A 26,389-nucleotide genomic window follows, 5' to 3' on the forward strand; every position below is an offset into this window, starting at 1 on the left:
GGCTCAATCTTCTAGCGGTATTCGTCACATAGTGTTGTAAGCGAGTAGAAGGTTGTTTGATTCTGTGTCCTTTACCCAACATTGGCTCAGCTACCGGTATAGATGGATGCACAGTATCTTCTTTGTCCATGTTTTGCAGATCAACATCTTCCTTGTCAACTTCCTCATTATCAGACTCGATAGATGTCGTGGATGGGAGTGTTGTTTTTTGAGTATTCATATATTGTGAACTACCCGCATCAATGCCCACATCCAACGTACCACTCACATTGTCCACTGCCATATTATTTTCTTGGATACTAAGTGTGTGATCTGTTTCTTCTTCACCATCAAAATCATCAACAAATTCTTCAAAATTCCAATTACTAGAAGGAACATCTTTTATGGAAGTAATATCTGTAGCAAAAGGGAATTTAGTTTCAACGAATTCAACATCTCGAGACACAAAAATATCTTCTGTTTCTAAATCAAACAACTTCCATCCTTTCTTTCCATATGGATATCCAATAAACACACACTTCTTACTTCTACTTGCAAATTTATCACCATTTCTTCTCTGATTATGAGCAAAACATAGGGAACCAATTATTCTCAAATGCTCATACTCAGGTTGCTGTCCATGAAGCATCTCATATGGTGTTTTCCCGTTTAAAATAGTGGAAGGAGTTCGATTAATTAAATATCCCGCAGTTAAAATGCATTCTCCCCAAAACTTAATAGGGAGATTGCCTTGAAACCGCAGTGCTCGTGCCACATTCAAAATATGTCTATGTTTCCGTTCTACTCTCCCATTTTGTTGGGGTGTTCCGGTGCAAGATGTTTGGAAGATTATACCATGGTCAAGAAAATACCTTCTCATGCATGTGAATTCCGTCCCGTTATCACTTCTAAATATTTTTACTTGTTTATTAAATTGCCTCTCAACTAAAGCAAAAAAACTGTGAAGCATTGTCGAGACTTCTCGTTTATGAGTCAATAAATAAACCCACACAGCACGTGAATAATCATCAACTATTGTCAAAAAATAAAAAGCACCACAAGTAGAAGGAATTCGATATGGTCCCCATAAATCACAATGAATTAATTCAAATGCACTACTAGCTTTATTTTGACTCAAAGGAAACTTCTCTCTAGTTTGTTTGGCTCTAAAACAAATTTCACATGTTTTATTCACTACATTTCTATCTTTCTGTTTACTAATTTGAGGAATTAATTGAGTGATCTTCAAGGAAGGATGTCCCAACCGTTTGTGCCAAAGGTCCATTGGGTGATGTCCATCAATCTTGCAAGCTATCTCTCTTCGAACTCCTCTGAAGAAGTAGAGCCCATCTCTCCGTTCACCCGCTCCAATCAGCATCCTCGAAGTACGGTCCTGCACAACACATAACTTATTAGTGAATTGAATGACACATTTTAATTCATCCATCATCTGTGAAACGGATATTAAGTTGCAGTTCAACTTTGGTACAAAGAGAACATTAGTAAGTTTTAATCCTCCTTCCAACACCACACTTCCTTGTTTAATTGCTGCTGCATGTTCTCCATTAGGGAGACCAACCGGACAACTTTGAATATCTCGTAGTTCTCTCATGTGTTTCAAGTTTCCAGTCATGTGGTTAGAACAACCTGTATCAATTATCCATGTATCATGCTCACCTGTCATCTTGTCATTACAGTTTGTTTTCTGAGCATTTAGTAATCCTACCAACGTTTGCAACTGTTCTGCAGTAATCCCAGCCAAGCCTGAACCATCTCCTTGTGATATCGCAGTTTCTGAACTAGTACCTCCTGTGTGAACAACATTTGCACGTGCAGTTCCCCTTCTTCCTCGTCCAGTTCCTGATCGCTGAATTGACTTACCTCGTCCACCATATTTCCCTTCAAATTTTGGTCTGTCTCCCCACCAGTCAGGGTAACCAACAAGTTGAAAACAGCCTCCTGCTTCATGTCCTTCTCGATGACAGTGAGTACATTTGTCTTTTACATCCCATCTTCCTTTGACTGCTCGTCCATTTGTGTGAACAGCTAGGCTCATCACTTCTCTTCTTTCTTCTGTGGTTCTAGTCATCGTTCTCACTCTTTCTTCTTGAATCATTGTTGAGTATACCCTATTGAGATTGGGCAACGGATCTGTTGCGAGGAGATTGGATCGGACAGTTCCGTAAATTGCGTCATCCAATCCCATGAGGAATTGATGAACTCTTTCTTCCTCTCGTCGTTTTTCCAATTTCGAGGATATACCACACTTGCATCTACCACAACTGCATACAGGAATCTGATCGTAATTAGATAACTCATCCCACAACAGTTTCAATTTTCCGTAGTATGTCACCACCGACATACCGTCTTGTTTGCACCTCGCTAGATCTAATTTCAACTGTTGTATTCTGGGTCCATTCACCACCGAGAGTCTTTCTTTTATGTCCAACCACAGATCTCTTGCATTTTCAGCATAAGACACGGTGGAACGAAGATCCGCTTCAATGGTATTTAGAATCCATGACACCAACATCGACTGGACAGTCCACCAGTCTTCAATTTCAGGTGAGTTTTCGTCTGGTGTTTGAATGGTGCCTTCTATAAAGCACCATTTTCTGCGAGCACGCAACGATATCTTCATGGCACGCGACCATTCGTCGTAGTTCTCCCCTCGAAGCCGCACTTGAGTTATCAAGTTTCCTGGATTATCATTGGAATTCAAATCATACGGCGATGGAGTTTTCTTTGCCATCTTGTGGATCGTCTCCTTAGGAGCCTCTTTAGGAGACTCTTCTTCATGATCAGATACATCTTCACTATCTGACATTTTTTTTTTTTTTTAGTGTTTCAAATGAAAACTGTCAAAAGCTCTGGTACCATTAAGGAACCTATGACAGGAAATTTCTCTGATGATTTTCATATACTGCACTATGCAAATATATACAAGAGTCTCATAATAACATCTCCTAAGATTGAGCTAAACAAATTGATACTCATAGTAAAAAACTCCTATGTTCACGTCTAGACATAATTGACAATGATATCACTATATCAGTCAAGTTGGCACACTAATTACAATCCATTTCTTCCTAAAATAATACCTCTGTCATTAATGAACAAGATTTACAAGAACGCAGTACTAAGAAAAAGAAAGAAGGAGACCATTCGTTCTCATATACGACCATTACTTGACAGTGAAGGAGTGGAGACCTAACTTTCACCAGGAAAGTGACACGATTGAAGAAGTGGCTAGCTGTATGGATGAGAATATCTGGTTTGCCTATTGAATATTATGAGACAGCAAAAGTCTTAATTTCATTGGCGACAGAGTGGGCAAGACAGTGAAAGTAGATTTCATAAGAATACTCTGACGCAGGAGCGAGGGAAGTATGCGAGGATCTGTGTACAAGTGAATCTGACCAAACCTTGAGAGAGGATTTGGGTCCAAAAAATGTACCACATCCTAATAGGCCACTACCCCCAAATTCAAGTGATACATTACATACACCTTCCTTTGTTCCTTCGTCAATTTCAACTCAGCAGAATGAAGATACGACGTTGGAAGGGGAGGTATTTGAGGATGCTAATGACCAAGGGACAACTGCTGCGAACTCTGATTCAGAAAAGAGACTATCAGTCTCGATCAATAAGTAGTAGCTTCTGAGTCTGTGTTTTTATTCCTTTCCACATATATTTGTTTTTATGATGAATACAAATTCAAATATATTTGTGTGGAACTGTAGAGGTGCGGTGCAGCCAACGCATCTTTTTACCGTTATTGCAAACAATATGTGATTTTACACAAACCTTGTTTGCTTGTTATTATGTAGACGCGTTGTGATCTGAATAAGCTTAGTCGTACATTTAAGCTGCTTGGGTATGATGCATTAGCTGTGTTACAGAGGTTCAAGGATATGCAGGTGGTATTGCTGTGGCATGGAAAAAGAATAGTACTATTGTGGATGTGTGTTTCCAATACATGCATTTGAAAGTCAAGCTTGAGAAGGGGGAATGGTGGTTTTTCACTTTTTCACTCCTATTTATGCAAGTCCGATTGAAGAGAAGAGGAGATTATTGTGGAATGAATTGAAAGTCATCGCTAACAACATCAATGATGCATGGTTACTGGCGGGTGATTTCAACGATATTGTGAGTGCTGATGAAAAAAGAGGAGGGGCCGTTGCCTCCGTTCGTAAGTGCAATATTTTTAAGGAGAGAATTGATGCGTGTAATTTGATCGATCTAGGTGCTAGAACCGGAAGTAATCACCAATCTTGCAGCACCCATTAGCCGTGACGAAGTGAAGAGAGCTGTCTTTAATATGCACCCATGGAAGGCGCCGGGTCCAGACGGCTTTCCAGCTGGCTTTTATAAAAAAAACATGGGATATTGTAGGAGAGACTGTGTGTAATTTTGTTGATAATGTTTGGAAGGATCCATGTACGATTGGTGAAGTGAACCAAACAGATATTTGTCTCATACCGAAAATTCCTCATCCAGAATTTGTGAAGCAGTTTCGCCCTATATCTTTATGCAACACTAACTACAAAATAGTTACTAAGGTGATTATGGAAAGATTGTATTTCAAAATTGATTTCTCCTTTTCAAACAGGTTTTGTCCCGGGACGAAACATCCATTAAAATATTATTGTGGCTAAGGAGATGGTGCATACGAATACGATGAATCGAATGAAAGGAAAAAAAAGGAGATTTTGCAATCAAAGTTGACCTAGCTAAGGCATATGATAAGCTTAGTTGGGAGTTTATTTGGAGAGTTCGCATGGAGATTAAATTCCCGGAAGCTCTTATTAATGTTATTATGCATGCTGTGACAATTGTTATGACCAACGTGAAATGGAATGGTGCGAAATCAACTTACTTCAAGCCTCAGCGGGGAATTCGACAAGGAGACCCAATCTCTCCGTATTTGTTTGTGTTGTGTATGGACAAATTGTCTCATTTGATTCTCCACGCCGTGTCTGAAGGGAAATGGCATGGCATTAAAGCTGGACGAAATGGCCCTATCGTCTCACACGTGATGTTCACAGACAATTTAATGTTGTTTGGTGAAGCGAGGGAAAGGAAAATGCATTGTGTGATTAACATTATGGACCAGTTTTGTCATATGTCTGGTCAAGAGGTGAGTAAAGACAAAACTAGTCTGATTTTTTCTAAAAATGTTGAGAGAGGAATGCGAATGAAATTGTTGAGAATCTCTAAATTCAAGGAAACTAGTGAGTTTGGGAGGTATTTAGGAGTAACTTTAATTGGAAGAGCACCCAAACGACCATATTTTCAGTATATTATAGATCAAGTTAACACCAAACTCTCAGCATGGAAAGCTTCACAACTGTCGTTTGCGGGAAGAGTTACGTTGGCTAAAAGTGTTATAGAAGCAGTACCTAATATATATCCAATGATGTCCTCTAAAATTCCTAAATCCTGTTTAGATGATATTCATAGGATGCAACGTCAATTGCAAGGCAAGAAAGTGTGTGACTTAGTTGATGAAGATGGGCGATGGGACTGGAATTTATTTGACTCTTGGATGCCAGCTATTTTTTCAACAAAAGATAGCAGCTGTGTTTGCCTCCTAATGTGGAAAATGGTAAAGATGAAAGAGTTGGAGTAGGTGGAAACAAGAAAGATTTCTCAGTCACAAGCATGTATAACAATTTGTGTGGCTTTAATAAAGATGATGCTCACAATTTGTGGTGTAAAATCTGGAAGTTAAAAGCTCCTGAGAGAGTTATTACATTTATTTGGTCGGTAATGCATAATAAACTCCTCACAAATTCTCTGAAAAGTATGATGGGGCTAAGCCATGCGATGTGTTCTTACTGTCGAGTAATAGAGGAGAGGAGACAACACTGCATGTGTTGAGGGACTGTACTCTTGCAAAGGAAATATGGTGTCACGTTGTTCCAATAGCAAGCAGAAGTGACTTTTTTACGGGTGGAGTGGACTGCAAGATTGGATTAGTTTTAATATGAACAACAACTCTATCATGTGGCATGGTGAAGGGAAGTGGAATGATTTTTGGGCCATGGCTTGTTACTTGTGGACTTGGAGGAATAAGGAATTACATGTTGAAGGGTATATATATATATATGAGGCCAATTAGACCAATTCAACAAGTTAGGAAGATGGCGCAGCAGATTATATTCAAGCTATGCAGTATAATAGCATTATGGTGGACAGAAACAGAACCCAAGTTGTTACAATGGTTGGCTGGACTCCCCCGAAAGATGATTTTATTAAGCTCAATACCGACGGTGCGAGTAAAAAGATGCAGCTAGCTGGGTGTGGAGGGGTTGTTAGTGGCAGCCAAGGGGAGTGGATTGGAGGGTACGCAAAGTGTGTCGGATTGTGCAAGTAATTAAGAATGGTTGTGTGCAAAGTTCAATGGGTGGTCCGTTATTAAAACGAATATGGCGCTTATTGAATCTTGACTGGAATGTGGAGGTATCACACACGTATAGGGAGGCAAATAATTGTGCTGACACTTGGATTTGAAATTACAACTTTTGAAGAGTGTCCGTCTCACATAGCTGAGTTATACGAGGCGGATTGTATCGGGATTACTACCTGTAGGTTACTGTTTTCTCTTTTTTTTTGGGCTTATGCCCTCATCATTATGGAAAAAAAAATTATAGAGAATTTATTCAATAAATATTTGAATTTTTTTTTTCTACCCCCAACAATTGTCAATCTACCCCAACATTAATTTTGAATAGACGAATTTGCCCTCATATATAAACTAAAACCCTGAAGAAAAAAATTTGATTACCGGAACACTTTGAAAAAACACTTTGAAAAAAGTGTTCTGATATGTAATTTTTCTTTTTTTACCTGAACACTTTGAAAAAAAGTGTGTAGGTATGTAAAATTTTTCCAAATTTATTTTGTTACCTACACACTTTGGAAAAAAGTGTTTAGGTATATAAAATTTTTCTAATTTTTTCTTTGTTACCTGAACACTTTGAAAAAAAGTGAGTAGGTATGTAAAAATTTTTCAAATTTATTTTGTTACCTACACACTTTGAAAAAAAGTGAAAAAAAGTGTGTAGGTATGTAAAAAAATAGGCTATTTTTGGAAATTTTATATACCTGAACACTTTTTTCCAAAATGTGTAGGTAACAAAATAAATTTGGAAAAATTTTACATACCTACACACTTTTTTTCAAAGTGTTCAGGTAAAAAAAAAAAATTAAAAAAATTTTACATACCTTAACACTTTTTTCCAAAGTGTGTAGCTAACAAAATAAATTTAGAAAAATTTTACATACCTACACACTTTTTTTCAAAGTGTTCAGGTAAAAAAAAATTAGAAAAATTTTACATATCTAAACACTTTTTTCCAAAGTGTGTAGGTAACAAAATAAATTTGAAAAAATTTTACATATCTACGCACTTTTTTTCAAGGTGTTCAGGTAAAAAAAAAAATTACATATCAGAACACTTTTTTCCAAAGTGTTCCGGTAACCAAATTTTTTTCTTTAGGGTTTTAGTTTATATATGAGGACAAATTCGTCCATTCAAAATTAATGTTGGGGTAGATTGACAATTGTTGGGGTAGAAAAAAAAATTTCCTAAATATTTATTACTAGTACATAAAAGAAATTGGATAAATATTTGTCAATTATATTTAGAATTTATTACAAAAATTATACACAGTTTATATCTTTTTTTTTACTTATATACATGGTTTATATCTTGTTTATCACAAATCGATAATTTAAATTTATTAACTTTTTGATATCATCTAAATAAAAATTCAAATAATTAGAAACATATTAATTATAATATATTTAAAAATATACATGGTTCAATAGCTTTAATAAAACAAATTTTTTTACAAAAAATACCACAATAGTTTCACTTATATATTAATAGAGGAGGGATTCGTTGACTTTAGGAGTAAGTCTCCATTGACTTACTCCGCTTAATATCTCGAAATTGACATTATATTTCTTCAATCCAACCGTTGAATTCAAAAATCTCGTTGAGTAGATCAACTCCACAAATTTTTATAAAAATTCAAAAACAACCTTTTTAATCTTTTTAATCCTAAAGTTATAAAATTACCCTTGGTCATAATTCACTATTTAGTTTCCCAATAAACTCTTGGAAAGTTAGCTTATTTCAATATGACTTTTTAGCTTTCATCATTCGAAAAGCTGATTTTTTTCATTAACGATGAGTAATTATAAGGGTAATTTAGGAAACTCAATTGTTTGTTTTGGTAAAATTTAGAGTTTCTTAATAAGTGTGAAAACTTTTTTTTTGCTTATATTCCGGGACGGAGGGAGTAGCTATGTATTCAGACTATTGAAATTCAACGATTTTAAAAGAAATATATTGCTGATATCGAATTATTAAGCGGAGTAAGTCAATGAAGATTTACTTCTTGAGTCAACGGATCCCTCCTCAAATTTAATAATATTTTTTATTCTAAATAAATTTTCTACCTTAATATAATGATGAAATTAAATATCAAATAAAAATCAATAAACTTGTGCGATTGCATAAGTCTCTGAACTAGTTATGATAATATGTTTAAATAAAAAATCCTCTTTTCTTTTTTTTTACGCAAAAAATTCCTCTATTCTAAAACAAAGTTATTCATCTACCAAAAGAAAAACAATTATAGAAAACAATAAATGAATGAATAAATGCAATAATTTTTGGGTAATAAATTCATAGTGTGATTATAATGCCTTAAAAAAATGTAGACGCATTATTAATTTGAGGGTAGATTAATTTGAAAAAAATAATTAATGTTACATGGAAAAAAGTAAAGTAACACTAACACGTTAAACTCAAGTGGTTAATAAGATCTTTCTAGAACAAATTGTTTGGAATAATCCGAGTTTGATTCTTGGTAGGAATAATTTTTTTTCAGGCTTTTATAACCTCATGAGTTTAAAAGATACGCGTTGTTGGTGTAAATTAATTTATATTGGGTAACAGGTGGAATTAAAAATTTATTTTCTTACCCAATATCACTTATATGAGATTGCGCGGGTCTCTTCTAGATTAACTAAGGTCCTGGGTTCGATCTTTAGCTTGGGCATACAATATAGTAGTGTTAAAACTCTTAGAAAAGTTTATCATCCATTTGAGTCCCACAAGACTTGATGGATTAGTCTCTGCAGTTGCACGTAAAGGATAAAAAAAAAATTATATCCTTTGGTGATTAATATAAGAACATTTTTTCTATTTTATATAGTAGTTTGTAACACATGCAAAAAACAAATGGTCACTATTAGAATTTTTTTAAGGAAATGGTTACTATTTTTTGTGTGTCATACTCTTATCACTATTAGAAACCGATTTATCGATTATAAAAACCGGTCACTAAATCCATCAACAACTAAATTAACGACAAATTATTTTTTTCAGTGGCGAAAACCCTAGTCGCTAGTCTTTAGCGATCGAATATTAATGATCGAAATGGTGACCGTTTTAGTGAGTGATTCAGAGACTACATTTTCCGGTCTCCAATTCGATCTTCAAATTTAATTAGTGACCAAAATAATTTTTTTTAACACTCGACATATTGCTCTCTAATGTGACCGAAATATTTTGGTCTCTAAATCGGTCACTAAAAGCGAATTTTTCTAACAGTGCATCTATCTGTAGACCTATTTCATTTTTCGCTGTTAACAATAAATTAACAAGGCTTAATTATAATTTTGGTTACTCTATTTTCATCCTATTTTATAATCAATCAGCTTGAGTCTCTTCATTATATTTTCGTACTTAAAAATGGTGATTTAAAATATTTTAAATTATTTTAATTTTGCCGCCTCCCTGCTTCTATCATAAGGATGTAGAATTGATGATGGTGGTGCGATGAGGACATGCCTCCGCGCCATCCTCTCACCCCTTTGGGGTTGCTACAATATGTTGGAGATCCGATCTTCTTTTGTCTTCTGCAGGTTTGTTTTGTTGTAGCAGAATGGTTCATTTGGTTGTTGTTTTTGGTAATTAGCTCTCTCGTTCCTAGAGTCCCTGATCATAGTCTAGGTTTGTCGAGATCTGCAGGTTTCGAGGCTTCGAGTTTGAATCTGACGTGCCATGACCGTTTAATGTCCATATAATTTCGAATTGCTTTTAATATCCTTGTCATGCGTTTGTCATATGTTTGTTGTTGTTGTAGGAAGTTGTTGGTTCCTGGACTTTTTTTGTGTTGACAGTAACGACATTCACAAGTTGTAATACCTCTTATTAGTGTTAACTTGAATTAGGGGAAATACACTTGTTATGTTTACACTACCCAATTGGATTGACCTACAGTTTGTGTGGTGTCACTAGATCAGGTTTTATGCCCCCAATTCTACTTCTCTTGTATTTTTCCCTTTGTTATATACTAGTGGTCACTGCCCGTCCGTGTGATCCACTTTTTCTATTTTACTAAGTTGTATAAAAGATTATATTCTAAATTTTTCATATACATTTACGTTTTTTTTTTTTTAATCAAAGAATTTATAGAAGAGGGTAAAAAAATATTTAAAAAAACAAAAAAAAAAAACTGCTAAGGGTATTTAAAAAAATGCTACACTACTAATTCAATATGTATTTTTGAATGATTTTCTGGGTAACATGCACTCAGTTTTGGTCCCACTACAGCTAATTCAACATGTATTTTTGAATGACTTTTTTGCATATGTATTTAGAACATTATATAAAGTTCCTCTGAAAAAAAGATAAGCTTGAAATTTGATTTCTTTGTTATGATTTTCGTTAGTTTTATCATGAACTTTTGCTATTTAAAAAATTCATATTTATATCATTTCATGTTAAAAAATTCTAAATTTTTGTAAATAATCATTATATAATATTTTAAATATGTCTACAAAAAATCATTTAAAAATTTAGTTTAATGATAATTAAATAAATTTAGTTTTAGTAAGGACTAAAACTATGTGCAATAAAAAAATTATAGGTATTAAAAATATAATAAAAATAAAGTAAGGACTAAACTTAGAAGGTCGCTATTTTATATGGACCAAAAACATATTTAACTCTATTAATTTTTGTCAATAACTAATATTTCTTTAAACTTTGACAACGAGAAATATAAATTATCAACTAGTTTTTCATCGACACTTAAAATATTTTTGTGAATCATGCTATCAACCTTATCAAGTATTTTACATTGACAATTTTTTTTCTAACAAGCCAAAATGAAATATATTAACTAAATCAGCCTCCCTAGCACAAGACGTACCGGGTAGACTATAGAAGGTTACAAGATAGTCAATCAATCAAGAAATAAATACAAAAATCATACAAGGCCCAAACAAAGTAGAAGACTGGACCACCAGCTATGGTAGTTTAAAGCTAACGTAATGCTCGTCGACTTCAACCACCTAAATGAAAACAGCTTGATCTTGTCCAACAAAATATGGGGCATATCTGCTGAGCCTCTAAACAATCGATGATTTCTCTCCGTCCATACAACCCAAACACAAGCAAGCCAGATGAGCTGTAGAAAAGATCGGCGCGCTCGGGATCCACCTGCTGAAAATGTGAACTGGATAAAGTGATCACGCAAGGAAACATACATTGACAATTTTACATTAATAAGTTTTAGATTTTTGTGAATCATACTATCATAGGTTGAATTTTGTTATACAGAAATGTTTAGCGGTGCAGTTTGTTGTTTGTCTACCTTTCGTTTATCTGTAATTATCCTATATATATATATATATATATATATATATATATATATATATATAGTAATAAAAATATAGTAAATGAATAAATTATTTAAAAAAAAAGGTAATTATTAATTAAAATTTTATTTTTGCAAAATAATTTAAAGTCCTAATCAATATTGCTTAATAAATCCTACCATCTTAAGCTAATACAAGATAATTAACCTAAACCACAATACGCTCTAAATTCATGAATATATGTTCTAAATTCAAGTCTATAAATTCACAAGAATTTCAGATTCTAAATCATCCCTCAAAATCACATCACTAAATTACACAAAGTATTTAACTTTCTCCCTCAGCCATGTGTAAGCGAAAAGCAATCGTGCTAGCAGAATCTGATATTGAAATAAATAATTCAATGAGTCTGATAGAGTGTTGAAGCTCTATCAAGCTACACTAAGCTAAACCTAGGAAAGCAATAAAGAAATGCAAATAAATAAAGATAAATAAAAGACTTCATTTTCATTCATTGATTAAAATATGAAGGAACATTACACATATATATAAGACTCTAATGGGCCTAAGGGATAAAGCCCAACCAAACAAAACTTAATAACATAAATGACCAACTAATAATATAAATATTATGTCTCATTAATATCCAATTATTTAATTAACTACTACTTATAATTATTTAACTAACGACCTCCTAATCTTCTATCATTGCCGCCGGGTTCACTTGAACCTTGTCCTCAAGGTTCAGAAACATGATTGGATGAATGTGAAGTGAAGCAGCCCAAGTGATTTTTGTTTTTGTCCATTACTCTTAAGCCCAAATCAAGAAGTCCATAAAAAATGTGCACATAGGATGTTGCCTTAATATAATGGATAATAGCTGGACATAGATGCCTCCTACATCACGTCGGTGTTTGTGGGTTGTTGTGCTAGTAGACAAAATAATTTGGACATGTGGCAATTTTGTATTGGAAGGATTTGTTTAGTGGGTGATAGGTGGCATAAGGAGAGATGTAGTTTGTCCCCTAGTGAATTGATAGTACCGCTGAAACCCCGTGAAAATATTTGCAGCAGAACAAGTAAGTCCGGTGGTTTGGCTGGTGGAGGAGGCGGCGGTGACGCCGAAATTAGAGATGAGAGATTTTCCGGTGGCCGTGGTAGTGAGTTGATGAGCGGTGACTTTGAGAAGCACGGTGGTGTTCGAAGATGAGGCTGAGATATGAGAAAGCTCGATGATGAATCTGGCGGTTTCGATGGCGGTCGACTCGCCGGAGGTGGAACTGAGAAGGTATCTGACGGAAATTTTTGATCTGATGGTTCCGGCAGTTTAGACGGCGGCTTCGATGCCGGAGAGATGTTGGTTTCCAGTGACTTCAAGAGTTGTTTGGATGGCGGCTCAAGTTTAGCAAACTTCGTTTTTTCCTCTACCGCTGCAACTCCATTTTTTTGGCGTAAGTTACTGGACTCTAGAGGCTTGGGTGGTGGTTCTTGAATGGTTGCATCTTGTTTTGCTCCTACCGTGGGTATGATGCTAATAGATTGTTCAATTTTTGCTTGTTGTGTTTCTTCTGGCATCTCATTCTTTGATTTTGTTTCTGGAAGAATGATGGTTGTAACAGGTTCTTCAGCTTCTGTTTGGTTTAATTCTTTATCTTCTTCACCATCAATGGGTAAAATGGGTATCCATTCAGGCTTGAATTGCCGAAGTAATCCACATGTGAATGAGTCCCAACATGGCCTTCGATGTGTGGGAAACCAGCTGAACCACCATGTGAGAGCAGCACCTCTCAATGCTAAAATACTTTCAATTATTTTCTCTGCATCTGATAAGCTATGATTCCTGTTGTTGAAGGATTTTTCAGAGCAAATAATCCACCAATAAGCATCTTCACTTCCATCAAAATTAGAAAGTTTTGTCTCTAATCTTGAAGGAGGGAGTGTTTGTGGTGACGGTGAGGAGATATATGGGTTTGGTGATGGAGTGGGTGTTGGTGGTGGAATAATAGGAGTGTTGGTGGAATAAAATGGAGATGGGGTGGAAACAGTGGTGGTGTGTTGATAACCATATGGGTCAGAAACAACAGCGTGTGAGACATATGGGTTGAGGAATGGTGATGAAATGGTATGTGAGGTGGTGTTTGTGGAATAAGGATAATATGGAGTAGTAGGGTGGTATGATGGGTAATATGGTGTAGGTGAAGGGACGGTTGAATAATATGGGGTAGGGAATGGAGATTCTGCCATGGGAGGATTAGAGTAGAAAATGAAAGCACCAATTGATAGAGTGTTGAAGCTCTATCAAGCTACACTAAGCTAAACCTAGGAAAGTAATAAAGAAATGCAAATAAATAAAGATAAATAAAAGACTTCATTTTCATTCATTATTTAAAATATGAAGGAACATTACACATATATATAAGACTCTAATGGGCCTAAGGGATAAAGCCCAACCAAACAAAACTTAATAACATAAATGACCAACTAATAATATAAATATTATGTCTCATTAATATCCAATTATTTAATTAACTACTACTTATAATTATTTAACTAACGACCTCCTAATCTTCTATCAGAGTCCCAACATTGGTGATGCTGGCGAAGATGAATCAACAAATTCATCCAAAAAAAATTCTCCCTTTCTCCTTTTTGGGTTCATTATTGATCCTCATAAGGGAATTCAACATGCTTACTCATGCAATTTTTGTAGTCGAAAATTCCTTACTCCTCAAGCATTAGGTGGTCATCAAAATTCCCACAAATTAGAGAGGAGACTCAAAAAAAGGACTGGAGCTATGAACACAGATTCAATAAATCATGCAAATAGTAACCAAGGGGTGGTAAGCCTAAACACCGTGACTCCATACCATGGGGCGTATGGATATCAATATAATGAATTTAACAATATGATTCAGCTTCCAGTGTCATTAAATTTTGATGCAAGGAATTTTCTTGTTCCATTGCAGGATATTCCAAAGACAGATGAAGTGATCAATGATGCTGATCAAAGCATTGTGAGGCAACAAGCTACTATGACTGAGGTTGACTATGGTTCCATTTCAAATGGGTGTGCTGCTGTTGAGGATGAAGTAAAAGAGACTCAGGAGGAGGAAGCAATCCAAGATTATTTGATCCTTAAGCTTTGATATATGTTTTAATATAAATTATCTTTAAACAAGGTCTTAATATATTAAGCACCATGAATTTTAATCTATAATAATATGTTGTTTTGAATCTTTTTTTTGTATGTTTACAATGAAGCTGAGGATCGAAATAAATCTCTATCCTTTGAAAATTAGTATAAATCATTTTGGCGTGGTTTAAATTGTATTATTTGTTGAGCATGGAAAGTTAAATTTCAAGTTATGATAATAAATCTAATTAATGGTTTATGTCATCATCATAATTAAGTTTCTCGATCAACATTTGGTTCATGAATGAAAGTGTTTCTCGATCATAATTAAGTGTTTTTACGGTCTGCTTGTGGTTTTCATTTGGCGGTTGATGCTTTCGTCGACGTTGCAACTGCCTCATCTCTCTCCTGATTTCACTTTGACATCACCGCTCTCGTTGTTTCGTTGCCGTGTATTTTCAGTTATGTTGGAGTTAATTGGTGGTTTGCTTATCTGGCTTTAGTTTTTCTCGTTGATTTTTCAGATCTGTTGAGATCTGCAGGTTTCAAGACGGGTTCGCATCTGCTGCTCTAGAGGATTCAGGGATGTTTTTAAATCAGTTTCAATCCTTTGTGATTGAATTCAGATTGTATGGCTTGAATGAATCTTCGATGAATGTTGTATTCTTTTGCAGAGGGTTGTTAGTACGTGAATTGGTCTGTGTTGGTAGTTAGTTCATTCCCCGTTTTAAGTTTGTGTGACTGATTTTTCAGATTGATTTGATATTCTTATCATTGGATGTTGGAATGCATGACTTGAAAAAGTCATTTTGCTTGCTACTGTATGCTGCATGGATTGGTTCTTAGATCGATTTTGATGATCGGTCAATTCACCAGATTGTACTTCTTATTAATGTCAATTAGGATTAACTAGAAGTTGGGTCAGACTCGTTAGTTTGAGATGTCCTACACTTTTGTGTGGTGGACTCACTGAGTTAGGTTATGTCCCACGATTTCGTAAAAATAAAATAATTATTTAATATATTTAGGAGATATAAACAAAGGATTGGATGAAGTCTTCTTTTAATGTTCTTTACTTAATAATTATTTTTGCTATGTTCTAAAATGCTAAATGAAAACATAAACTATAATAAGGTACAACAAGTAGATTGCACATTTCGAATAAACATGTATTTAGTGCTAATTAACAAATTTCGAATATGATTATCTCAAGGGGAAGGGACCTTTGGAAAAAGATGTAACAAATATTTTATGACATAAATTTATATGCATTGAAGGTGCAAATTGTTTTCAATCATGATGTGATTTGATTGGATGAATGTGCACATAATTTTACACTGTCAATGTATCCAAATTAAATAATGCAATTTGATTAGATGTGTTTTAAAAATAATTACACCATTAGCGTTTACATATTAACTTCATTTTTTATATTATTTTATCCAATGTATTATAAAAATGTATTACTCCGTATTAAATATAATAGAATTTTTATGTAAATTTCTTTAGAGATTTTTACTTAATTTTAGAGAAATATTAAAGATTTAATAATGGTAATTGATTTTTCATAAATAGAATATATTAAACTTATTAATTTTTTTGACCCGGATTTACAACGTTGATGATACTAAAGTTATTGAATATGACGGGATAAACACGGTACTAAGACGGAAAATCAAAACAAAGACTCTGCACTAAGACGGGATTTAAACAACTCCGGGTTAAAAAATCACAAAAGAGAAAACTCAAATAAAACCTAAAAAATATGTGGATATCACTTATTCAAATAAATAAAATAAAAAACAATTAAGAGGGGTGATTCCGGATCAAAATTAATCTTAAACCACCCCTCTCTAATTAATAAACCAAGAAAAAGCTTTCAGCGGCACCGAAAGAGGGAGAGGAGAAAAGAATTAGGGTTATTAATTAAAACATTTAGTAGTGACAATTTTATTTTTATAGACTAAATAGTCTAAAGGTGGACCTTTATTATTTTTCGCAGAAAATAAATTTTATAATAACAAAAATAATAAATTAAGTAAATTTACTATAAATGGTAAGGTTCCCTAATAGGATACAAGTGCACGGTTACGGTGGAGGAACAAAGATAGAAGGAAAAAATTGGTGTGGTAAGGTGTACAATAAATTTTATGGAAAAAGACACATGTCACCATGTTATTGACTAACTGCGCCATGTCAGCAATCCGTTAAGAAAAATTGACGGTGAGAATTAAACTTGATAACGGAAAAAATTGTAAAACTTTTTTACACCATAAAAAATGTAGGGACTATTTTTTATTATAGGGTAAAATGTGGGGACTAAAAATATATTTAATCTTATATTTTTAGTCCCTATAAAATCACGTTCTTTCAATTTTAGTCCATATTAAATTTCAATGGTAATTTTACTATTTAAAAACTTTTTACAAATAAAGACTACAAGTGAATAATTTTTTTAACAGTTTCTACATAATATTGCATTTTAGTCCCTATAAAATGTAAATAGAGACTAAAATTGAATAATTTTTTTTAGGGACACAACTTAAAAGCTCACAATTTTCTAGAGACAAAATATATTCTTAAAAAAGTTTGATCTCATATAGACTTGTTAAGATATGAAATATATTTCTATATTTATAGGTTTAAATAGAAAAAGTAGTGATTTATTGAAAATATAGGATAGGATAGGGGCCAAACTTTCCAAGTAATTCTCTCTGGATGGCATGTTACGGTTGTAGCTGCCTAACTTTCGGCAGTTTCTTTATTTTATTTTCTTTCGCCACAATTTGACTTCATTGAGTGTTGTTCTTTCTAACCATATGTTCAATCATTTTTAGTAAGCTGCAAAAACATAAAAGTATTAGAAAGAAAATATGTGGGTTGCCTTTGTTTAAAAAGTATTTAGCTCAAATATATGCAAATGCAATGCACTCTTAGACTAAGGTGTGGTTATGTCATTCTTCTTGCTACTTCTTTTTTAGCTCTCATAGTCAGCCTCTTCCAATTGCTCAATATATTTCTCATCCACAATTGTTCCTCTTATATCATCCTCCTAAATTAGCCATTTTTTCTCTTGGCTTTTCTACTAACCACTTAATTCTAGTTGGCCTGTCATAATACAACATACTAGGGAATTTCAATTTCACTTTATCCCCTACTTCAAACTTCTCTTCCTCCTCACTTATATAAATTCCTTCCGCCCTAGATATTCAAAAGGTAATATTTCATTCTTTATCACTTGGGGACTTTTCAATTTTTGTTCCAGACTGGACTAAAGCCTAATATGCCAAGGGCCCAACAATATAATAAGGTGTAAAACTCTAATACATGTTACCAAACTTAGGATAACTACTCCAAGGTAAGGACATACAAGTCCTTGAAGGCACATGGCCTTATCGAATAAGAATTCAGCATAATACTAATTTAGTTCATTCTCAACTTTCAAAACACTAGTCCAATGTCAGACACTATGACCACTCACAATAGAGCCACAACAAACGCTTCCTAGCTAGAACAAGTCCAGAATAACTCCACCCATGCCCTAAACATGATTGGCGAATCTTTAGCCCAATGGGTCATCCATCAAAACCTAGTCGATGAAGAAAACGACTTCACTCTCAAAAACACAACCTTAGATGTGCTCCCACTTTGCCAACAAAATTCCACAACTCAAACACTCAATGATGAGACACCCATCAAAAACCACAAGTCAACCAACAAACAAATGACATACTTCTCACAACATCTACACCTTACTTCAGGAACAAAATAGAAGGATAGCCAACGTCAAATAAAACCAACAACCGACGCATTACGCAACGACAGTCCGACACTCCATAACCCACAAACAATGAGTCTCATACTCCAAACCCAGCAAACATCGAGTTCAATACCACAAAGTCAACTAACAACACTCCATCATGATGCAAGATCACAACACAACGAACCCCAAAACGGAACCCAGGTTCCCATAATCAACAACTGGACTACTAATGCTAATACCAATGGCCACACTAATGGTAACAACAACAGAGGACATAAAAGAAATAATGGGGTAGAAAACGGTGGACATGGAGACAATCCTCCACCAGATGACTAATATGACGACAATTGCAATGGGTCGCACTCATCAAGGCACAAAGACAATGGCGACAACAGACTCCACAAGAGCAATCACACTCATCATAACAAAGGTATGTTCGCAACAAAGATCTCTCAAAAATCTCTTGAAAAATCACTCTAAGTTGGAAACATATGACGGAACCGGAGACCTAAACGAACACATTGAACATGGAGCAAGAGGAGAAGTCAAGTGCAAACCATTCATTTTTAATTAGAAATAGACATGGTAGGATTTTTTTATCAAATTATAGGATAAATTTTAGGATTAACTTATCATATCATACTGCTTCACCAAACACTAAATTGAAACAAAATACGATAACATGTGTTATCTTGTGTACCAAAGAGGCCATAAAGTAGGGGTGTGTAAAAATCTTTTTATCCTTAACTAAATTACTAATCAATCCACACAGTCCATTGTAAAAAAAAAACATAGCACTCCAATAAAAAAAACCAATTATGAACCATATCCACCTTGTATAATTGGTTTAAAGACAAAATTGCCCTCATGTATAACAGACAGACACGTATAACCTTACCATGTGAATGGCTCAGATTTACTTTCACATAAATCGATTTAAAAAATTATTTTTTCATCCTGCGACCCTTCCGTCTTAGTCTTAGGTTCAGCCGCCACACCCTTCGTCTTCAACAATTCGCCCTTCGCCGTCGACGTTGAGTCCTTCACTGGTTAAAGTTAACAGATGTATTAAAGCTTGCCAGTTTCCTCCCCATATTTCCCATTATTGTTTTAATCTTTCTCTGTGACTATTTGGTTAAATGCTTCAAGTTCAATCTTTCCATCTTTTGAATCTCTTTTTTAAGTTTATAATCTTTTAATTCTCCCTCTGTTCTTTCTTCAAATTTTAATCTTGCTATTCCTTGACACTAAGTGATAGTGGGTTATTCTTTAACATCTAAAATAATGTGCGAATGTTGGTCAAAAATTGTCTTTTAATCTTTCCCTCTGGTACAACTAGACAAAGCAGTGACGTTATTTAAAAATGGGTTTTTAAGTTCTGAGATTAGGTGGGTTATGCAATGTTGAATTCTAATTTGTGAGAAAATTTGATTCACTGTTTTGTTTGTTTGTTAAAGTTAAATTGAAGTAAAACAAAATTATCATGTTAATTTAAAACCAAAAATACAGTGGTTGTAAATGGTGTTGTGGTGGCGGTGGGGTGGGTCGGGCTAGGAGAGAAACAGATGGTTTCAGTCGAGTTATAGGGTGAGGGGTAATTCTGGCAAAATAAAAAATAAAAGCACATTTTTTTATATTTATTTGACTGATGTTAATTTTCTTTTAGTCCAAAATAAAATAGGTGAGACTAACCATCATTTATTACTCCTTATCATGTGTCTTAGGTGCACAAATTAACATTACCCTTAATTAAAATAGGTGGTGGATGACCGGTGGTCAACGTCGGACCATCTGCGGCTAAATAAAAAATATGTTTGAGCATAGAAAAAAAAAACTTTCTGGGTTGATTATAAACCAATCCATTAATTAAATTAATGAAAATTATGTTTTTAAAATAATTAATAAATCTATTCTTTTAATCAACTAATAAACAAAATAATTAGTTTAAGTACAAAATCTATTTAAAATTGTACCATATGAATAACCTAAATTTTATTATAAATCAGTTATAAATTGATTTCGAATCATTTAAGAATCAAATCCAAATTAATTTTACAAAATATTCAGCTTATAATTTTAGTTTAGAACTAAATCCATCAATTAAGTAAGGTGTGGTATGGTTTACCATGCACACCCCTACCTTAAAGTTTGTGTCTAAAAAGAAAACAAAAAATTTCACAAGGAGCAAGCTTCGTAAACGTAAACCCCACAAGGAGCGTGACTAACACCGACAATTCTGATAAGTTCAACACACCTCTTGAACTTCCCAACTTCTCGCGTATTACTTACCACGCTCCAACTTCTCGCGTGGGTCCAAGATTCCTCTTTATCACAACAACTTTATTGAAACAAGGATGTTACTTTCCAACTTCTCATTTTACTTTACTTTACTTTTGTTTTTGTTTACTGTCCTCTCTCTGCTCTACATATTACTCAGTAGCTTCACTTCACTTCACAAACCCATTTTTCATTTCACATTTCACGCTGATACAGTGAAAGTGTTAAGATGGCAGAGGGAAGAGGTTCATCTCTTGTGCACCTTGTGGCAATTATTTTGTGCTTAGTAGCATTTGGTTTCGCCATTGCAGCTGAGAGAAGAAGAAGCGTTGTAAGTTACTATTTTTCTCTCTCTCTTTTCTTTTAATTTACTTTTGATAGCTTTTTTATAATGTTCATTTTTTATGTGTTTTGTCTTTGAAACGTGATTTCTATGGGAAAAAAATTGTATTATAAGTTGTAAATTTTTAAGAGATCTATGTTAGATTTTTGTCTAATTTTGGTTTGCTGAAGCAAAATGCTAGGTTTTGTTATGAGTGTTGCATTTGATAAAAGAATGCCCCTGAGCATAGCTCAATTGCCGGGGATATCGCATTTTATATACTCTTATAGTATTTTTCTTTATTTGTACAATTGAAAATGGTAATTAGTAGTACATTAATAACCCACATCCAAATGGATTGATCTAGTGGCGACAGCTTTGGACCTTAGAGTGTGGTCCTCTCAAGGTCTCAGGTGAGATTAGTGTCCTCGGATTAGTCGGTCCTTGGACTTGATACCAAGTCTTAAAAAAAAAACTAAAAGTGACATTCAAATTGGGACAATTTTGCTTTGCAAATATGACACTCATAATAGGACAGAGTGAGTGGCATCTAAAGGTGTGCTCCCTCCAACCTTAATTATAAGTAAACAATTACTTTTTAGAGTTATTGAATAATTGATGTATTTGGTCGTTCATATAGACACCAGATACATCTGTTAATCAATGAATCGGAAAAGTGAATATTTTGTATATAATTAAGGCCGGAGGGACTATTATTTTGTCAAAAGAAAGTTGTCTATCATAGAAACTTATGCTATGTGTTTGGATGGAATGATGGTGATGGGGAGTCGGTCCTTTTGAAGGAATTAGAATTAGATGCCAGTGTTAAGTTTGTAGGATAACATTTTTCATTAGAAGTCAAAAAGAAATTATTTTTTTTACTGTAAGTCAGAAGGATTGTTAAATTCCATTTTCTTCATTTTTCTTATTCATAAGATATTCCAACGGAAGGCGGTTCTGTTTCTTAATCTTATAGGATGCCCATGCTTTCTATCTCCTTTCACTCATCTCTATGATATTATTTTGCTATGTCAAATTATGCTTTTTCATGTTCTCCCTTTCTCATGAAACAAACCATCAAATCATTATGTGACTCGCAAGTGTAGAATTGCAATCTCTCCCAAGGGAACAAAGTAAACTCATTCATATTCGATAATTGTCGAGATTCCTTCATATTACACTCCTTCATTACATCATTTCTTTACTTTTTCCGATGTTTCTTTCTTGAAGATTGGCCATTCCTCAAAAAAAAAAAAAAAAAGTCCCTCCGTCAATTGTTTACCTATTCCTTGTCTCAGTCCTGTATCCTCTCTTCAAGAAGACAGTGCATCCCTTTGAATACTTACGGTTGTTGTCATCAGCTGCATCCCAACAAGATCCTGATCCCAATATCCCAATATGGGTTCTTCCTTCTCATCCTTCTCCTGTACAGCGATCATCCAACAGAGTTTGGCCTAGTGATTCTTGAAAGCTTGAGTTTCCTAAATCTTCATCTCTGAGAATCAGTTGGGGCTTCCTATAGTTATGCCGCAAATGATGTTTTCTTAAAACAGTTTTTCTTAAATGAGGAAAGCTTCGTTTGAGAGATTGTAAGCTTGAGACTGAGTTTGAGAATTATATTGAAACTAGCTAGCTGAGTTTTTGTGAATTTTCAGGTATATTTAATAAATTATGAGTGGTTTTTAGTAAATGATTTGAGTGTTTTAAGTAGAGAAAATGTAATAGATAAGTAAAGGGTTTAAAGTACATGAATTGAGGGATTAAATTTGCTCAGTAAATTATTCAGGAAGCTATAGTAGGAAGTATTTTGGGATTTTGTAGGAAGTATTTTGTATCTTATATTTACAAGGTATTAATTTTACCAATTAAAACCTATGACCTCTTACTCACACGATGATTGTGTCAAGGCTCCCCTTTGTATGAATGTAACTGCTGTAATTACATAAGTGAGGGGATGGGCGATGAGGTGATTACATGTGTGTTCATAGCTTATTGTGTTAAATTATGAGTTCAGTGAAGGTATTTTACAAGGGAAGGAAGTAAAACTAGAATTAGTCGTTGATTTTGCTCGGTATGTGTAAGCTTTCTTTTGAAGTACCCATGATTCATGCATTTGTATGGTGCATGTTCTACTCAATGGCTGATTAGAATATGGTGTGTTATAATCATTTGCTAATGATTATTCTTCTTAATTAACATTAACTTGGCATCTTTTCTATGTTCTTTCTTCACAGGGAACCATTATCACAACCCCAGGAAGAAATGAAACATATTGTGTTTATAGTTCAGATGTTGCAACTGGTTATGGAGTGGGCGCTTTCCTGTTTCTTCTTTCAAGTGAATCACTGCTTATGGGTGTGACGAAGTGTATGTGCTTAGGGAGGCCTTTAACACCCGGTGGAAATCGAGCATGGTCCATTATATATTTTCTTTCTTCTTGGTAAGAATTCTTAATTATTTATGATTTATGTTTCATTTCATCTTATCACACTGATGATATAGTGATATTAAACTGTGGCTAAAATTATTGTGTTAAACGTAACATGTTCCAACAATGTCTAGTTCTCTGTTCCTATAGTGAAACTTATTATTGGAAATATCTTTAACTACGTCATCTTGACTTGTTTTGATTAATAATTGGTTTATATTGTCATTATAGTCCTTAAATGTGAGGTGCTTTCAATATAGTCCTTAAATTTGTCAAAATTACAAAAACATCCGCCAAGTGTGTCTTTGTTACTAAATTCAGGGACAAACTGACTAATAGAAGACACATTAGAGGACCAAACCAATTAACAAATGACACATTAGTAGACCAAATCGACTAATGAAAGACACATTCAAAGATGTTTTTGTAGTTTTTTTTACTACATTCAGTGACATTAGTGATTAGTGACAAACGTCTCACACAATCAAAGAACAAATTGATTGTTTGCTCGTTTAAATTGTACACAATCCCTCACCCATTTTGGCCATAGATTTGGTTGGAATAACAAAGTTGTAATCATTATTTATTCAACTATACGCCTTTTTTTGTTTTTATCCATGTGAAGCTTCCTTGTCTTGCAAAAAAATGTTACTCATGAAACGTCAAATTATTGTCGTTGACATATCAAATCATTCATTCTCTTCATTCATGAATCATTTTAGTTTCAGTTGCTAATTTTTTTGTTTTCCCAGGGCGACTTTTCTGGTTGCAGAATCATGCTTAATAGCTGGTGCAAAGAAGAATGCCTATCACACCAAGTACCGGGGAATGATTTATGCTCAGAACTTCTCCTGTGAAAGTTTGAGGAAAGGAATCTTCATTGCCGGAGCAGTTTTCATCGTTGCAACCATGATTCTTAATGTATACTACTACATGTACTTCACAAAGGCAACCACAAGTCCACTTTCTCAGAAGACTAATCAGGTTAGTTCGTCAGTTGGAATGACTGGATATGCATGATGGATCATGGATGAATCATGAAAGGGTAGCAAATTTTGAGTCTTCATTTCAATGGATGTCATGTCTCTATGATTTTCACTACTTGGTAAAACAGTGGTTTAAAGTTTGTTTTTTGCTTAGTTAACTAGTGTTTATAATGTTCTGGTGGATATTACTGCTCAAAGATACTATTATATATGGAAGTTTAGGTAAAGGGGATATATTAAGCAAAATTTGTGGAAGCATATGTCACATGTAATCAGGTTTCAGATAAACTTTACATTGAAAGTGTGTAAAATATTTTGAGGCTACTGCTATATTGTTATGAAATATGACAAATGCTCCTCAAAATAAAAATTAACAAATTAACATTATGCCTTTTCGGTGTGTTATACTCACAGCGGTGTCCCTAACTTTGGTGGAAAATGATGAACATAATTATTAATCATTTGAGGAAGAAGACAAACATTATGCTTCAATAAAAAAAAAAAAAAAGACAAACATTAATTGGAAGATTTCCACAGTTCGATCATATACAAACCATTATGACCTCTTGAACGGCTCCTTCGACAGTTCGATCATATACAAACCATTCCCTGACTTCCATCTCAGCTCGCACAGCCGCTCGGGAACAGATTTCTGCGCATAATGCCCAAGACCTTGATCGAATGTTTACTCTAGGGCAGAGAGGGGTCGCTGCTATCTATTCTTTGTATGCAGAGCCTAACTACATAAGGTGGTATTTCCATATATCACATCCCTACACGACGCCTCTGCCGCCAGGAGATCCACTGAGGCCGTGTGAACAAGAGTTCCTTATAGAGTAAGAAGCCGAGACAGAAGGCCCCCTTGCTACAAGCCTGACCAGTAAAATCAATAGGATTCAGCGAATTGCAAATGATTTGTTGTTGAGCGGGGAGGGATGTGTAGCAAAAAAAAATTTTTTTTTTTTGTCAAATAGCTTAGTGGCTAGAAATTTCACCTATAAGGTGGATAAATGGATGACCGGGGTTCGAACCCCGACCCCTTACAGATATAATAAAATGTCTCTGTCAACTGAGCTAAGCTCATGGAACCCCACTTTTTTAAAAGAAAAAATTAATATGGTCTTTTTTGTGAACGTTTATTTTACTTACTACTCTCTCCGTCCCATTTTATAAGACCTCATTTGACTAAATGTATTATTCAAATGTCTTGTTTTGACTATATTTTTCTAAAAATATATAAATGTATATTATCATATATATAAGATCTTGTTTGATTTGTTCGACAAGTATTTTCAAGATATCAAGTTTCTATAATTTTTACTAATAGCCAATTAAAGATGTTCGTAATCAAAGTTATGCATTGGTGTACGTACAATGGTCAACTAGTTCTTATATTTTAGAACGGAGGAAATACTATTCAACTAAGTATCACAGTAAACCAAAAAAAAATTCAACCAAGTATCACTTAATTAAATTGTATTGTATGATGTCACATGTCAATTAACAGTTCACATTATAAAATAATTTATTTGATGGTTTACTCAATATGCAACTCACTTATAATCTCTCATTAAATACTAATTAATACGACTTTCAATTTTTTGTTAATCAATTCATTCTTTACTAACACAAGTTACGCTCATAATTTATTTTATTTTATTTCTACAGTAATAAAAAGATCTCAGGCATGACGAACATACTTGAGATGCAAGTCTCAGTAAAAAAAGGAAACAAACTTGGGATGCAAGTATTGAGAAATTAAAGGAGATAGTTGGCTGCAAGAAATAGTACCGCCTAGCGCATTTGTTTGTTATTT

At 34.1% G+C, this 26,389-nt stretch overlaps 2 protein-coding genes across 2 annotated transcripts; both read left to right on the forward strand.

The window, feature by feature from the left end:
- The first annotated feature begins 14,459 nt into the window (after positions 1-14,459).
- LOC123904483 lies at positions 14,460-14,810 on the forward strand. Its single transcript, XM_045954144.1, has one exon. It carries the CDS (start codon positions 14,460-14,462, stop codon positions 14,808-14,810), a length of 351 nt encoding a protein of 116 aa, XP_045810100.1.
- A 6,109-nt stretch (positions 14,811-20,919) lies between these two features.
- LOC123910219 lies at positions 20,920-24,984 on the forward strand. The gene is made up of 3 exons (XM_045961310.1): positions 20,920-21,168; positions 23,394-23,599; positions 24,340-24,984. Exons 1-3 carry the CDS (start codon positions 21,067-21,069, stop codon positions 24,605-24,607), a joined length of 576 nt encoding a protein of 191 aa, XP_045817266.1. The 5' UTR covers positions 20,920-21,066; the 3' UTR covers positions 24,608-24,984.
- The last annotated feature ends 1,405 nt before the right edge of the window (positions 24,985-26,389 follow it).

This window comes from Trifolium pratense, linkage group LG2 (genome assembly GCF_020283565.1).
Source record: "Trifolium pratense cultivar HEN17-A07 linkage group LG2, ARS_RC_1.1, whole genome shotgun sequence".
Taxonomy (NCBI): domain Eukaryota; kingdom Viridiplantae; phylum Streptophyta; class Magnoliopsida; order Fabales; family Fabaceae; genus Trifolium; species Trifolium pratense.

What these genes read in the sequence shown, in the direction of transcription:
- LOC123904483 (XM_045954144.1), top strand. Translation starts at nt 14,460, where the DNA reads ATGAACACAGATTCAATAAATCATGCAAATAGTAACCAAGGGGTGGTA.
- LOC123910219 (XM_045961310.1), top strand. Translation starts at nt 21,067, where the DNA reads ATGGCAGAGGGAAGAGGTTCATCTCTTGTGCACCTTGTGGCAATTATT. An exon ending in CTGAGAGAAGAAGAAGCGTT is followed by an intron (nt 21,169 to 23,393) that starts GTAAGTTACTAT and finishes CTTTCTTCACAG; the next exon opens with GGAACCATTATCACAACCCC. An exon ending in ATATATTTTCTTTCTTCTTG is followed by an intron (nt 23,600 to 24,339) that starts GTAAGAATTCTT and finishes TTGTTTTCCCAG; the next exon opens with GGCGACTTTTCTGGTTGCAG.